Below are 15980 nucleotides of genomic sequence, written 5' to 3'. Positions count from 1 at the left end.
ACTGCTTACACCAGCGAAATCTTGTCTGGCAGCGAAACAGTTCATTCAGCCTAATTTACTGCCTTTAAAAAAAACAAAGCTGATATGGCAGACTTGCTTAAAAAATTTGGTTTCTACTGACAATTGAGATGTACAGTCGTGGCCAAAAGTTTTCAGAAAGACACAAATATTAATTTTCACAGTTTGCTGCTTCAGTGTCTTTAGATATTTTAGTCAGATGTTACTATGGAATACTGAAGTATAATTACAAGCATTTCATCAGTATCAAAGGCTTTTATTGACAATTACATGAAGTTGATGCAAAGAGTCAATATTTGCAGTGTTGACACTTCTTTTTCAAGACCTCTGCAATCCGCCCTGGCACGCATCAGGTCAAGCGATTTGGCTAGGCAAACATATATCTTTTTTGAGGCAGTATCATAGTAAGATCATGCTGCTATAGGTTAGTATCGCCACAATTATGCCTATAGCCTATCAACGGTTATCACTGAGGTTAACAGTGCTTTTCTTCAACCCATCCTGGTCGCGATTAATCAAAAGGTTTGCATTTTGGATTTGGGTTTTTGGACTGAAAGTAGCAGGGGTGTGGGTTGGGGTTTTTGTGACTGTGTGACATTATTGCCTTGTGCTCACCTGGTAAAAGTCTACTAGGGTAAACTAGGGACCCCGGTTTTATGGACACACAATTGATTGTTTTGCCTGTACGGTGCAATATTTGTACCATATAGTGTCCATGACTCTATTTTACGACAGTAAAAGTCCAGAAACACTTGTTATGACCTTGATTTTTGTTCAGACTCACCTGTTTTGGATTCTAGGGACTCTAGTGAATAGACTGGACCCTGATTTTATGGACACACAATTGATCGTTTTTCCTGTACAGTGCTATATTTGTACCCAGGGTTGGGTAGCTTACTTTTCTAAATGTAATCCGTTACAGTTACCAGTTACCTATACAAAATGTAATCAGTAACGTAACTTTTGGATTACCCAAACTCAGTAACGTAATCTGATTACATTCAGTTACTTTCCCCTTAAGAGGCATTAGAAGAAGACAAAAATGTATGTTACCAATTGAACTACATCTACTGCAGGATAAATCAATGTTAAAGTTTACATAACTGGCCATTTATGGATGTTACATTTTACTTTATGGGTTGGTTATGTAGGATTTTTCTAATCTAAACCATCGCTTTCTATTACATACAATAATATGATTAAATTATATCTTTACATTAATATATATAATTTATAAGTCCAAAAACGGATATAGCAACTACAGACTGACCCTTTTTAAGTCTATCAAAAGTGTGCGAGTTTGAGCATGTGTCCATTAGGCCTATGGATTTATTAAATTTTTTATCTGCATGAATTAGATTGAGTAATAAAATACCAACTTTTATTCCATAGGCTGGGATCCGAACTATGCAGCTGTTGCAAGAGCGCATTTTTCACTGGTTTCAAAAACAATGATTGATAGGCAGTTTAAACTTCTTGAATTGAACCATTATTGGGTTCAAACACACTTAGATTTGTGAACAGCCATCCACAACAACCACAATCCGTAAGGTGCAAATAGCTAAATGAGAGAGCAGCAGTGGGATTCACATCAATGTGATATGTAGATATCAATAATAAGTGATATCCGGATCGCAGGAAACTAAACTGCTGTCATCCTTACCTCCAAGCGTTTATTCAAATTGGATAATCTTTGGATGCTGACAGCAGTCGCACCATTTGAAGAAATGGCTTGGACTGTAGCCTACAAAAACCTATTCCTGCTATTTTCCCGATATCCATCAAACACATTTGGTGATTCATCATAGTCGTCTCTGATTTGTGGTCAGACTCGCTCACGTGGAACACACTTAAATTTGCGCTTTTTAACATCCTGATTTGAATGTCATTGAGAAAACAGAAGTGTCAAAGATTTTTTTTCGCAAACATCTTCGAAGTAATCATCTAGTTTTTCAAAAGCCTCTAATCTGATTACAAGATGTTTGCTGATAATGTAACGAATTACAGTTACCGTTTTTTGTAATCCCTTTCTCCCCAACCCTGTATGTACCGTATAGTGTCCAGGGGCCCCATGCAAACTTATTTGCTCCACCTTATAATATTATTTCTTAAATAAATAAGTCATTATCTTTAAATCAGTTCCCTCCGTGTAGTTATAATTCAACATAATGCAAAAAAAATATCATGCTGCAATTAGCGTTTTACAGCACACTTTTATTTTGATGGCAAAATCCAAAAACCGGAAGTCTTAATGTTGCTACCGGCATGCTAATGTTGCTGCCGTGACGCTAAGGATATTCAAATCCGTTAAATCTCGCGATATTTAATGTATTATATTTAGACGCGTTGATACGTTTTAAAACAGGGAACAACACTGCTGTCTACTCCACCCAAAATTAGTATATTTTTCCAAAAATATATTTTCTATCCCCAGTGTTCTGTCCCCAATCCTAAAGGAGTGGACCCTTTTGCCTAATCCCATTCCAATCAACCACTGCTATAACCTACATGATAGTAGATATGTCCCAAAAGTGTGCATGTGAATATCAATCAAATGTATTTATAAAGCCCTTCTTACATCAGCTGATGTCAAAGTGCTGTACAGAAACCCAGCCTAAAACCCCAAACAGCAAGCAATGCAGGTGTAGAAGCATGGTGGCTAGGAAAAACTCCCTAGAAAGGCCGGAACCTAGGAAGAAACCTAGAGAGGAACCAGGCTATGGGGGGTGGCCAGTCCTCTTCTGGCTGTGCCGAAGAGGAAGATAATATGTTGGCCATGTATTGATAAAAAATCACTGTAGAAAAATAGATGAAAAAAATAAGTAATTTCTGTATTGCCAGAAGAGGTCTTAGAAAGGGTCAGATATTAAATGGAGGAAAGATTAACACCAAATTGAAGTTGAGCTTACAAGAATATGTTGGTGTGCCTCATTACATGACAATTGGAAATCTCTGGTGCAGTAAAAACTCCTCTCCCAATCTGAGTCAGCAGCAGTTATCTGAGCTAGACTTTGGTAAATGTAATTGCTTTTGCTCAGGGGATGGATTATCTTCACACACACTTGTTATCGAAAGTTTGAATCTATGACACAAGACAGGAGAGACCTGGGTCCCGGACCTGTGGTATGCAATACTGGTGTCCGAGGCATCCTTGGTGAACTGACATTTTCATTCTAAGTTCCCCATGTAGAGCTAGCAGAGCAGAAAACATACGAGTACTTTTAGATAAGTGGCAAAACTTTTTAGATTTTAAAGTAAAGCCAATGGACTTAACCAAAAATGTATGGTTTACATTTAGCTTTACTTTCACCTTTCAGACAAAACTTGGAGATATTTTCATCTCATCAAATCTTTATTTGAGGATTTAAAGGCTTCCTAATTTACTGTAAATGTTGATGCATAACTAACTGCAAAATACACCAGTGTAAGGGTGTGGTATAGTAGCCTACTTGCAGTGCTCCTAAACCATTTCAGTGAATTCGATCATGCAAATGACTAATGAGAGTTGTAATTGAGTACTGACAGAGTAAAATGGTTTGATTCACTATTGTATACAGTAGATGAAAAGGTGGTATTTAATCAGACACTTGGTCAGGTCTTCAGGACAACACAGCTGATTGAATCATCATCCGTTCTTCACCCAAACTATTTCAAGGAACTCATTTGTGAGGCACATGCAGCTTTTCTCTGAACGAGTTAATCTCTCTAGAAAGGGAAAAACACAAAGAAGCATTTATGAGTTATAGGTATGTCAGGCAAAAATATCATAATAATCCTATTGAATACTGTTCACTAAAAACACTCCATACAGAAATGGTCAAGCATGATGTGTGGTTTGAATGGGTTCGTTCACCAACCAAAGTTATGTCCTTTCATATACAGTGCCTTGCAAAAGTATTCATACCCCTTGGATTTCCTCACATTTTATTGTTACAAAGTGGGATAAATATATATATATATTTTTTAAATATATGTTTTGTCAATCTACATAAAATACTCTAATGTGAGTGGAAGTGGAACATTTTTTAAAGGATTGAAATTAAATAACTAAAATGTTGCTGTTGCATAAGTATTCAGCCCCTTGAGTCAATACATGTTAGAAACACCTTTGGCAGCGATTACAGCTGTGAGTCTTCTTGGGTCTTTTAGAGCTTTACACATCTGAATTGTGCAATATAGCCCATTTATTATTTTCAGAATTCTTCAAGCTCTGTCAAGATGTTGGGGATCACGGCTGCACAGCAACTTTCAAGTCATGCCATAGATTTTCAAGCAGATTTAAGTCAAAACTGTAACTTGGCCAGTCAGGAACATTCACTGTCTTCTTGATAAGCAACTCCAGTGTAGATTTGGCCATGTGTTGTAGATTATTGTCCTTCTGAAAGGATAATTTATCTCCCAGTGTCTGGTGTAAAACAGACTGAAGCAGGTTTTCCTCTAGTATTTTGTCTGTGCATAGCTCCATCCCATTTATTTTTATCCTGAAAAACTCCCCAGTATTTGCCGATGACAAGCATACCCATATAATGACACAGCCATCACCATGCTTGAAAATAAGGAGGCAGTTACTCAGTAATGTCTTGGATTTGCCCCAAACATAAGGCCTTGCATTTAGGCCAAAAAGTATATTCCTTTGCCATGTTTTTTTGCAGTATTACTTTAGTGCCTTGTTGTACACAAGATGCATGTATTTTGTATATTTGTATAATTTTCTCTGTCATTTAAGTCATTATTGTAGAGTCACTACAATGTTGTTGATCCATCCACAGTTCTCCCATCACACCCACCCTGTAACTGTTTTAAAATCACCAATGGCTTCATGGTAACATCCCTGATCAGTTTCATTCCTGTCCTGCAGCTCAGTTAAGTACTGAATCTTTGTGTCTGGGTGATTTAATACATAATCCAGAGCCTAATTATTAACTTGACCATGCTTAGAGATATTCAATGTCCGATTTGTTATTGTTACCCATCTATCAATCACTGCCCTTCTTTATGAGGCTTTCCAAAAGCTCCCTGGTCTTTGTAGTTGAATCTGTGCTTGAAATGCAATACTTGACCGAGGGACCTTACAGATGTTGTATGTATGGAGGACAAAGGAAGGGTTAGTCATTAAAAAAATCTTGTCAACCCCTATTATTTCACACATTGAGTCCATGTAACTTATTATGTGACTACCCATGAACTAATTTAGGCTTGCCTGAACAAAGGGGCTGAATATTTACGCAATACTATATTTTAGCTATCACATTTTTATTAATCTTTAAAAGATGTTAGAATTTTTCTTCCACTTTGACATTAGAGTATTTTGAGTAGATTGTTGACAATTAAATACATTTTAATCCCACTTTGTAACAAAATAAAATGTGAAGAAATCCAAGGGGTATGAAAAATGTTGTATGGCACTGTATCACGTATGACCCTTTAACTTTGAATGCATTTGCATCGAATTCCTCAAATGCTGTGTATATAGTTTCATAGTACTAATAAGTGATATATCAAATGAGAGGTCAGATACACCCTGAGGACAAGGCCTATGCAGAAATAGGAGTGTTCGTGTGAAAAGAGGGGCCCCTCATCCTCTCCCTTACAATTGGGTTTAGTTGGTCAAATATATCTCCAGTTATGCAATGTGTCCTTCATACTGGTGTTTGAAGGGAGGAAATGTCACATTCCTGTAGTTAATGACTTACCCTGTTGAGAAGGAACTGTTTGTTGTTATCTTGGATATAACAGTCGTACTTGTGTGTCCATGCGAGTTTGCTGCGGGCTCCAAGAGATTGCTTATCTAGAAAGTGGGGCGGTGCGTGCCTGCAAAAGTGGAAATGGTGAATAATGGATGAAGAAGGGTGCACCTACATTCACTCAACACTCCACAAGCCTGCTGTGATGCTATCACTTTCACATTGGAAATGTGCACAGCGTGCAGGTAAAGTGATTCTGACTGGTTGAAAAATAAAATACATTATATAAAAGTGTGGGTTACCACATGTGGGGCCTACCATGGGTTTTGATATCTGTGGGTGACTCTGTCCTCAAGGGCTGAGCGGAATTCAGCTCTCTGTAGGAACAATATGGTCTGAGTCACTTTGAAAGTTGTATGTTATAACATTTGAATGAATAGAATAAATTGTCTCAATTAAAGTGGCTTGTCTTAATACCGATGTAATGCCAGCATCAGAATCAATAGGGTCATGACTGTGACAACTTTGAGAATCGTGATTTGAGTATTGTTGTCTTCTGACAACATTCTGAGCACTGTGTCCATTGTGACATTTGCTGAGAATCATGATTACAGTTTTGAGCATTGTGACAGGTGAGCACAGTGCTTGACTTGGACGAAATAGGTGCCGGCTCTCATTTTGGGTGCCAGTACTGTTTACATTTACAGATGCAGGAGCTCCACAATACTTTTGAGCTAATATTCTATAAGAGGAACAGGAGCTCAAGCAGTAGAACATGTGAGGTGCCGGTACACAGCTCCGGTGAGCTCCTGGCCAAGTCAAACACTTGGTGAGCATTATGACTTAATGACTACAGTATTCTCTTATGACATTCTGGCCATTGTAACAGGTGAGTATAATAACCATATAATTATTAATTAGAATACTAGAATGTGTTTTAACCTTTTTATGACGGTCCAAAGGTCAGCCATGTTGGTCAGGGAGATTGTCAACCATGGTTTGCCAGTGCTGTGATAAGATAGTGAAGAATGTATCTGCACTGTTTTGTGTTAGCTAACTAGCCAGCCAGTTTTAGAGAAATGATCCCATTAATTTTTCAAATGAACTGCCAATATGCCAACATTCCATTCAAACACTAGCCAATCCACAGCCATACACTGGCGCAAAGCAGTTGATGATAGGATTTAGACAAGTTGTAAATCCAACAAGTACTGATATTGTATCATATAATAGCACTCACAGCATTCCAAGAAAACAAAATCTGTAACATTGATGGACTGTTTACATATATTTTAGAGGTTATTTATACAGAATTGGTATAAAACCCGTATAAACTGTATTGATAATTATATAAAAATATTTTAGGTTGACTATAATTCCATGAAACAATTTCTGATACATCACATGCCTTACTTTATATTTCCTGCATAAGTAAAAGCAGGAAATGCATCACCTATGCCTCTACTGCCATTCATTCCAATTTAGACTGGTTTTGGATTTCTCCCTGACCAAGATGGCTGACATTTTCACCCCATTATGGAACTTTGAGGGCTTATGAAATAAAATATATGATGTAGCTAATCTACTAAATGTTCATCAAGGTCACCTAACTCCCTCCTTTATTAATAATCGAATTAACATCCAGCTCACAGGCTTCATTTGGGCCCCACCTTAATTTGCATATTGCTGAGCAGCGTCCTACTGTTCAACAGCTGGTGATATTCCATGCCCCATCCCACCCCTCCAATGCAGCACTGTTTGGGCATGGGGGCTGGGGTGCAGGGAGCAGGCCGGCACAGGTAATTCAAATCGCTTGTACCCTCAGGTGACAAAGGGCCAATGCCAATGTAGCGGGGAAAGTCGATCAATCTTGCCTTGTAGTCTCCAACTCCATCTGGACCTTATTAGAATCAACATAATGAAATGTGAGAACCATTCAGAAAATAGTGAGCAACACAGAGCCCTACTCTAAAGGTTTATGCTATCCAGAAATCTTGGGACGTCCATACCCTAAACCCTAACTTTAACTCTTACCTAACTATGACCCTAACCTTAACCATTTTAATTGTGAACTTCCATGGGGTGACGTCAGAGTTGGTATGTCCAAAGGATCCCGTTTAAGACTTTTCCCTAGTCTAAAGTAGTGCACTAAGGAATAGGGTGGTAGGGTGGTTCCATTTTACATTACATTACATTTTAGTAATTTAGCAGACGCTCTTATCCAGAGCGACTTACAGTAGTGAATACATACATTTCATACATTTTTTTTTTTGTACTGGCCTCCCGTGGGAATCGAACCCACAACCCAGGCGTTGCACACACCATGCTCTACCAAGCCACAGTTGGTAGAAAGTTCATTTGACAGTGGTCTTTTACAGAAAGTTCATTTGCCAATGAAAAGGCTGTGTCAAGTATCTCTCATCCACTCACCCCCACAGTTTCTTGTCCCGACTTATCTACGTGTCATTAAAATCACAAAATACCAATATTTATAATGACAGACCCCTAATGTATAATTTCCAAAACAGGCCTAATTATATACATCATGTAGGCTACACACAATAGCCTATGTAATAAGAGGTGATTGTTGTGTAACCTATTTCTACCCTTGTAACATTCTACATCAAACCCAATAATTATGTGACACATACCTGTAAAAAGCATCCTTTGACCATAGGCTTGGGGGAGCCTTCCTTCCTCCAATGTGCTACTCTTCATTGGAACTGTTATTTTTGGACTAGATACCAGCAGCCGAGTACACGGTTACAGCAGCACGCCCGAGGGGGATAATGTGAGGGCGCTCGTCATAGGGTCAGTGGGCTGTTGCCATGCGACTAATGGTTGTCACGGTGTCAATGTTTGAACGCATTAGTGCTGCGTTCTCGACTTAGTCGGAACTAGGAAACTCGGTAATGTCCGACTGCTAACTCCACCTGCCGTATTTAACGAACCAGCAATTTGGACATTTCCGAGTTTCCTACTTCCGAGTAGTATTTGAACGCGACATTAGTACTTAACTCTGTTGTGTCATAATTACCTCCAATTCGGAGTCCAATTTTACAAAGTGTAATTGTACCATGGTCCACCAATTTTTCTGGAAACCTTGAACAGCACTGGAGCATGTCAAATATAACACGTGGTTAGAATATAGTAGAAATACATCTAATATAATTAAATGCAATCGAACATAAGTGTTTCCCATTTCCTATTTACACACTTGACATTTTCCTCCATAGATCAAAGCAGAATGAAATTCCAGTCAAATAGAGCTTCAACAAATAGTCCCCCCAAACAAGTAATTGTAACGATGAATTATTCCAAAATGTGCATTTGAGTAGCCTATTTGCTCTTTGAATAGCCTATCTGTATGTGTTATTCCAGTTTCTGTCATTGGATGGCGACAAATGATAGTTTTGTAGGCCACAATACATTGTCCTCCGGCTCCATTTTTGTAAATGGACTCGCCCATGAGCCTCCCCTTGTGTCAGTCACCATGGTGGCATACAGCAAAAAGCTGTGGCGGCGGACCCATCGTCACTTTTAAACCCATCATAATGATTTTTTAAAGGTTGCCTTTGTACATGTAGCCTATACATTTATTATAAAAAAAAATGGACAACCGGTTATTGTCAGGATAGATGAGTAGTTTGCTATTTTATTTGAAGGCGGATACATTGAATTGTGGCAAAATCAAGAATGCTGAAGATACATATATTTGCTTTTAGCGTCGGCTTAGATAAAGGAACAGTTTTTCCATAATACAACTGTATAGCGACACGTCTACTGGGATTTGGATTCAGGATCCTTCGAGCCGCACCTTAATAGCAAGTTTTTTTTTGGGGGGGGGGGATCGGTGGCAGCCTTTTGATATCGGTTTGGGGACAGAAGAAACCCCTAGGCTCACATTGTGGCCTGGCCATTGTGGCCTGGGACTGATACATTTCCGATCTTTAGACCACTGGAGTTCTCTTATTAGTGGATAACCGACTCCGACGGTGGCTTGGTCTGTGAATATCCAGCCCGCGAATATTTGCACATTGTCAACAATATAAGCAATTTCATTATTTGAAACTCGTCTTCAAAACAATGGCGTCTTATGTCGATAACAGCTTTCGTCAAGCTGTGATGATGAATCCGGCCGAAAGAACGCAACAGGTCAGTATAATTATTTGATATACCTTAAAATACTAATCTCGACATGTTGTGAAACCACTCGGTTACTATGACAGTGGTCTATCATTTCCCGCAGCCACTCTCCTTCGCTACATTGTTACATTACTTCTGTGTGTTGCCATTCTGCTACAGGGTTACGTATCCTGTCTACATCCCGCTAAAGCTCTATCAAGGGAGATAATCTCGAGGTACTTAACATAACAGGACTTGATAGTAACCCGGCCACTTATGTCACGAACATTCTCAGACCTGGCACATTCCAGCAAATGTTTCCTGTTTTCCCAAACGGCTATGTAAACATTCATAGGCTGCATTGTTTCGCAAACAGTCAAATAATTTACCAATTTGCTAGATGTATTTTATTTTTGTAAGCAAGAAAATAAAATACATAAGCCTACACGAATGCTGTAGGCGTAAACCAAGTCTAAACAACCCTTACATGTGTGTCAGGCATATTGAGCTTGCGTGTACATTTATACAATAGTGTGTGTGTTGATTGAATAGACCATGATCAACTCTCAGATGTACACTTTAGGCCTCTCCTAGAACTGATTTGAACATTCAGGATTCCTAATCTGTAGCCTCTTGTAGTCTATATCAGGTATTGCCTTGTTTAAGATAATGTAGCCTAGCCCTTTATCATGACTCTTAGTTCCCATTACTTTACACATAATAGTCATTGGACAAAGGCGTCTTCTGTACAGGGGAGTTTTGTTAAGAACCCCGACGCTCAGTCAGAACTTTAACACACATCGCTTGTGGTATGGTTTTGGAAGCATAAGGATCATATCTTTCATATTAGCAAAAAAAAAATAGAGGTTAAATTAACAGACACCTTTTTTTATGGGGTTAGTGTTCTCACACGGCCATATCTCCATGTTACAGCGCTTGTTTTCAGAAAACAGACGGAAGACAAGCGGCAACCACCTGCACTAATTGGCTGTCTAGCGTGCTCCGAACACCTGTGTGTAAGCGTAACTCAGGAAGTGTAGTTTCGTTGGATGGCGGCACCCTTAGCTGTGTGAATCTGCTGCAGTAAGTGGATCTTTTATTTGAAGGATTCTTTCTCGCTGATGAAAGATAGAGCCGTATGTTCCTAAAGCCGTATTGCAAGTGGTGACTATCAATGTTTCTAAACGTTTATACACAGCGCCGGGATTTCAATTCAATTTCTGCAATTGAATTGTGTATAATCATGGGAAATCATAGTAGTCACAAACCACAGTTGGGTCACATGCTACTGTCCTCCCGTCCACTGGCATACTGTTATGTTCAGCTGATAACTGTTTTCTTTCTGTCATCTGGTGGTCAAGTCTTGACTCTCTCTCTCTCTGTCTCTCTCTCTCTCTGTGTGTTCTTACTGACACCTACCTATGAGACCACTCTCTTTCCATTTACTGTAACCAGCGTACTCATCCACTGAGCACAAAACGACACTGGACGTGCATGGACGTTGCAAAGTAGTTGACATTTGGTCAGTCCACCCTGGCCTTGATTTCAACGTCCACAGACATCTGGACCAGCCTTCATTTGGCCCAAAAAGGGATGTCTCTGTTTGACAAGTTTGGACAGCACAGTACAGTAGGGCACGCTAAAGAAAAGTAGAGTTCAGTACAGTAAACATTAGAGGAGGGGGGGAAAGGGAATACCTAGTCAGATTTCACAACTGAATGTATTCAACCGAAATGTTTAACGCATTTAACCCAACCCAGAGGTGGATGTCGATTAAGGCAGCCCACCGCACGTCGTTGGCACGTAGAGCACAGTTGAGTAAACTATAATGTACTGAACGATACTCTACTGTATTGTACTGTACTATACTCTACTTGACTATACTATTGTTGCACGGTATACCGAAACATCAATACTTTTTCTATACTAGAACAAAATTTTTCGGTACCAAAAACCTTATTCGTTAACTTAATTGGTCTCTCTGTCACGTTTCTCCATCAGCCAGAGATGATCTATTGCCTCAGCGAACACTGTCTGTGTGAATAGGTCTCCGACGAGCCGTACCCGTCTTGCCTCGTGAAGGACGTCATTACTGGTTAGAGACAGTGCGCATGTTTATAAAAGAAGCTACTTCTATGCAAATGTCGATCAGTACAATAAAAGTCCCACATGGAAGGGAAACAGGTTGTTTATCATCTGTATCCCCATGAAAGCAACCAAAACAAGCTCAATTAATCAATGCACGCCCACAGTCCTATTGAATATGCATTCAGCTGTATTGTGAATAGACCTAGGCTACATCTTGATTCACCCAGTTTATCATTAGAGATTTACCATTCAAAGAAATGATTACCGTTATGTAGTTAGATTGGTAAAAACAAAGTCAAATTGACTGTATAATTTTTTTCATCGTTGGCTGTCTCTGAAACTTATTTGGTGTAAAATATTTCAAATGTAATGCTATTTGAACTTAAAACATGCCCAACAATTGAACAAAGCAGTAGCTGAGTTTGTCTGGATCAATTGCCATTCTATTTTTGTTCTGGTATTGTTTTGGTAATGATTATTTCGATGTTATCGAGTATCGTGATACTAAACCTGGTATCGAAGTTACAATTCTGGTATCGTGACAATACTATAGCCTACTGTATTGAACTCTACTCCACTGTTCTGTGCTCTATTGTACTTAAAAAAAAAAAAAAAGACGAAAAAAAAGGTATTTGATTTATTTGGCAATTTTTTAAAACACAATACAACCAAATATGGATACAGTACAATGCCATTAAAATCATTGAGGATGACACAAAGTTACATGTATTTCCATTGTGGTCCTCATGAAAATACAAAATATACACAAGATTAACAAGATTTTACTCTACTGAGCTGTAATTTGATGTCCAAACTTGTGAAACATAGATGTCTATGATTGGTCCATATTTGGTCTTGTTTGGTGGCGGCGCTCATTAAAATAATAGCTAGTGCGTAGAATAACACCCAACTATGCAAATGAGGATATTGCACATTTCTACCTTTTGCGTACCTATTTAGGATATATCACCATGAAGTGAATTACATTTATATCCATAATTATGCATTTCTTTCTAGTACAGGTCAGGGACCCATGATGAAATTCAATTGCCACAATTTTGTTACCAGATGTAAATCCACTTCACTTACTGTAGTTCAATAACCAGAATATATGTTTTCAAACTCAAGATGTCATAGCTTACACCCCATTCTTTCTGCAGACATTTTGAATCTTAATTCAGAGCAGGTATTTTTTATGGTCACATAAAAAACGTAGTGAGATTTTACTGAAATTCTTTTATCAAACTTTGATTCTGCACAGTTCTTCCAGTAAATGTGTTTTCATAGTTTTCAGTGTAAATTGTTAAATGTAGTCATTGTGCATGGAGTTGTATGGTTTGTTAAACTTTGAAATCAATGGTTTTTGTTTTGCATGCATGTCTAAGTGAAAAATCTGAATCAGCACAATTGCGCTACTGTGGAAGTGCCCCCACACAATTGTTTATTGCAAGTATTTGCTTCGTATTTCCAGTACATTTCAACCATTAGGCAATGGGCCTTGTGGTTTGATGGCAGCCAGGGATACGCACAACAATAGCCCAGAGAATCGATAGACCACCAATTAAAATAGTGGGCAAGCTGTTGCTGGCACAGTGACACAGCCACATGTTGATGTATCTGTCTATCTGACATTGAAGAAACAATTAAACGGCTGTCAAGTGTTGTCATTGCTGACTCGTTAACCATGTGCGAGTATGCCAACACATTTCATGCACGTTTCATTAAACCTCATAGTGGTGGTGCATACCATTATGACATGAGTAAAGAAGTTTTTGAAAAATGTGGACTGACCACTGTCACCAGACAAGTTATCCTTGAAATATGTCCAGAATATTTTTGAATTATAACTGGACAGGCCCCCCTTGCGCTTTTTATTTTGGAATTGTAACTTGTCACTCATTCAAATGTTAAGCTAGTAGTGTCCCCCATTAGCAACTGACCATGTTTGTCCTATTGGAGATGGCATGACCTCTTGGGATTAACATCGTGTTTGGACAGGTGTGGATTTTGCCGTCTTAAAGTGCTAATCGTAACCTGGCATCCATGGTGGTAGCCTACTGAGACACAGTGAGATTTTCCATGGAACTGTTGCCTTTGCTTGCCTATTGGGCACCTACAATATTTTTATTGGGGAAACAGAGAGGAAAGATTAAATCTATAATTAGAAACACACAGGCTACTTTTTCGCCTAAGATGCAGGAGCCATCCAAGAAGGGACAATGAGTCAGGCTTGTCTGTTCCTTGTAATTGTTTAGGCGGCGGCAAAACGCCAAAGGCCATGTACAGTCAGCAAGACCTCTGGCTGACAGTGATTCATATAGCTCAAACGTCGGAGCTCAGACTGTGTCCTTGTGTGCTGGACTTAGCAAGGGATTAGCATAGTAGTCAAGCAGTGACTAGGAATATCCAAGTGAAAAGGCAGTGCGAAGAAGAAGGTGGAGACAGGAGCCCGGGAGGGTCAGAGAGAGGGTGGAAGCTTGTTTCTCTCTCCAGTGAACAGCATCCTGCCCGGTGTGCGAGTGGAGAAGCATCAGGATGCTTTTTGAACCGGGCCGGCAGGAAGGAAGGGCTGATTGCAAAAGAGAGGAGAGAACATTTGTGAAGTGACTGTTTTTATGATGCTTGTTTGTGTGTGGTTTCTGGTGTGTGACCTCTGTCCTATTTTGATCACCCAGTCAGAACAGAAGCATGTGAGACGGGCTTGATTGAGAAATAAAATGGATTGAGAATAACTTTGGTCTCGTGCTTTTGTTAGCTTAGCAGTTAGCTTCTGGGTAAATCCATTTAAATGTTTTAATTTATTTTATTTAACCTTTTATTTGACTAGGCAAGGACTCAATCACTTTTTGACAGCATCCCTTTTGATTTTAAACAACACTTTCGATACATGTTTGCCCATGGACGAAGTGGTCAGAAAGTGATTTGTTGGACCTGAATGCCAAAACATTCAGGAGTTAAAGGTACTCAAAGTTGACTCGTTTTGCATACCCCACCATACCATGAAACATAAACAGTTGAGTTTGTCATTTAAAAGCTTATAATGTTGTCAAACTATTTTATTATAATAAAAAAAAAAGTCCTCTGAAACATGAGCTGCCAAGCCGTGCTTCTTAACACCTGCTCGCTGGGACTCCCGGTCACGGCCTGGGATCGAACCCCAGGCTGTAGTGATGCAGTGCCTTAGACCGCTGCGCCACTCAGGAGGCCTATATTTTAACTTCTAATTACTACCACAAAGATGTCCACTGTTAAATGTCAATTTAAATGGTCATGTCTATTCTATGATAAATATTTCTGATTTCAATAGGTTCCCTATGGAGGATTGAGAGTATAATTTAAAATAACAGATATTCCCATTCAAGTCAACATCATCTTATATGTGGACCTCCAACCATCTTTGTGGTATCATTTTGAAAGTGGAAATGTAAATCTTATTCTTATTTTTGTACGTTTATCAGCACTTCTACAACGTGAGACCATGGAACTGTAAGGTTCTATGAGTTATAGATAGATAGATATAGATCTTTAGATGGTTCTTCATATGTCTATTTAGTTAGATTTCTTAAATGTTGTAAGTGGCTTATGGTAGAGATGTAATATTAAATTATCTGGCAACAGCTCTGGTGGACATTCCTGCAGTCAGCATGCCAATTGCACGCTCCCTCAACTCGAGACATCTGTGGTATTATGTTGTGATTAAACTGTACATTTTAGAGTTGCCTTTTTATTTTCTCCAGCACAAGGTGAACCTGTGGAATGAACATGCTGTTTAATCTTCTTCTTGATATGCCACACCTGTCACGTGGATGGATTATCTTGGCAAAGGAAAAATGCTCACTAATAGATGTAAACTAATTTGTGCACAGCATTTGAGAAAATAAGCATTTTGTGCGTATGGAACATGTCTGGGATCTTTTATTTCAGCTCAAACATGGGACCATCACATTACATTTATATTTTTGCTCAGTATATTTGATGTGTTCTATCATTTATGTATTCCCGTAGCAAGAGTTAAACTGAACAGGCCTAATTCAGAACCTTGTAGTTTGCCCATAGAAAATATAG

At 38.9% G+C, this 15980-nt stretch overlaps 2 protein-coding genes across 13 annotated transcripts in view; one reads left to right on the top strand and one right to left on the bottom strand.

Moving 5' to 3' along the window:
• Positions 1-3354: 3354 nt before the first annotated feature.
• Positions 3355-8461, bottom strand: spmip2 (sperm microtubule inner protein 2). The gene is given in 5 exon segments (NM_001141250.3): positions 3355-3723; positions 5712-5829; positions 6021-6079; positions 7373-7602; positions 8354-8461. Coding segments are annotated over 5 exon segments (483 nt in total). The 5' UTR covers positions 8421-8461; the 3' UTR covers positions 3355-3714.
• A 716-nt stretch (positions 8462-9177) lies between these two features.
• Positions 9178-15980, top strand: part of LOC106611555 (rap guanine nucleotide exchange factor 2) — a 158193-nt gene continuing 151390 nt past the window's right edge. For 6 of the 12 annotated variants that reach the window (XM_082955874.1, XM_082955871.1, XM_082955870.1 and 3 more), the window contains exon 1: positions 9178-9857. In XM_082955874.1, coding sequence (XP_082812000.1) covers positions 9789-9857 — 69 coding nt within the window. In that variant the 5' untranslated portion in view covers positions 9178-9788. The remainder of the gene's footprint in view (positions 9858-15980) is intronic. The other 6 variants (XM_082955878.1, XM_014211896.3, XM_082955868.1 and 3 more) reach the window with 1 other exon arrangement.

The sequence above is a fragment of the Salmo salar genome, chromosome 09 (assembly GCF_965601325.2).
Source record: "Salmo salar chromosome 09, fSalSal1, whole genome shotgun sequence".
Taxonomy (NCBI): Eukaryota; Metazoa; Chordata; class Actinopteri; order Salmoniformes; family Salmonidae; genus Salmo; species Salmo salar.
Note: the sequence above shows the minus strand (reverse complement) of the source record. Positions and strands in the feature narration are given on the sequence as shown.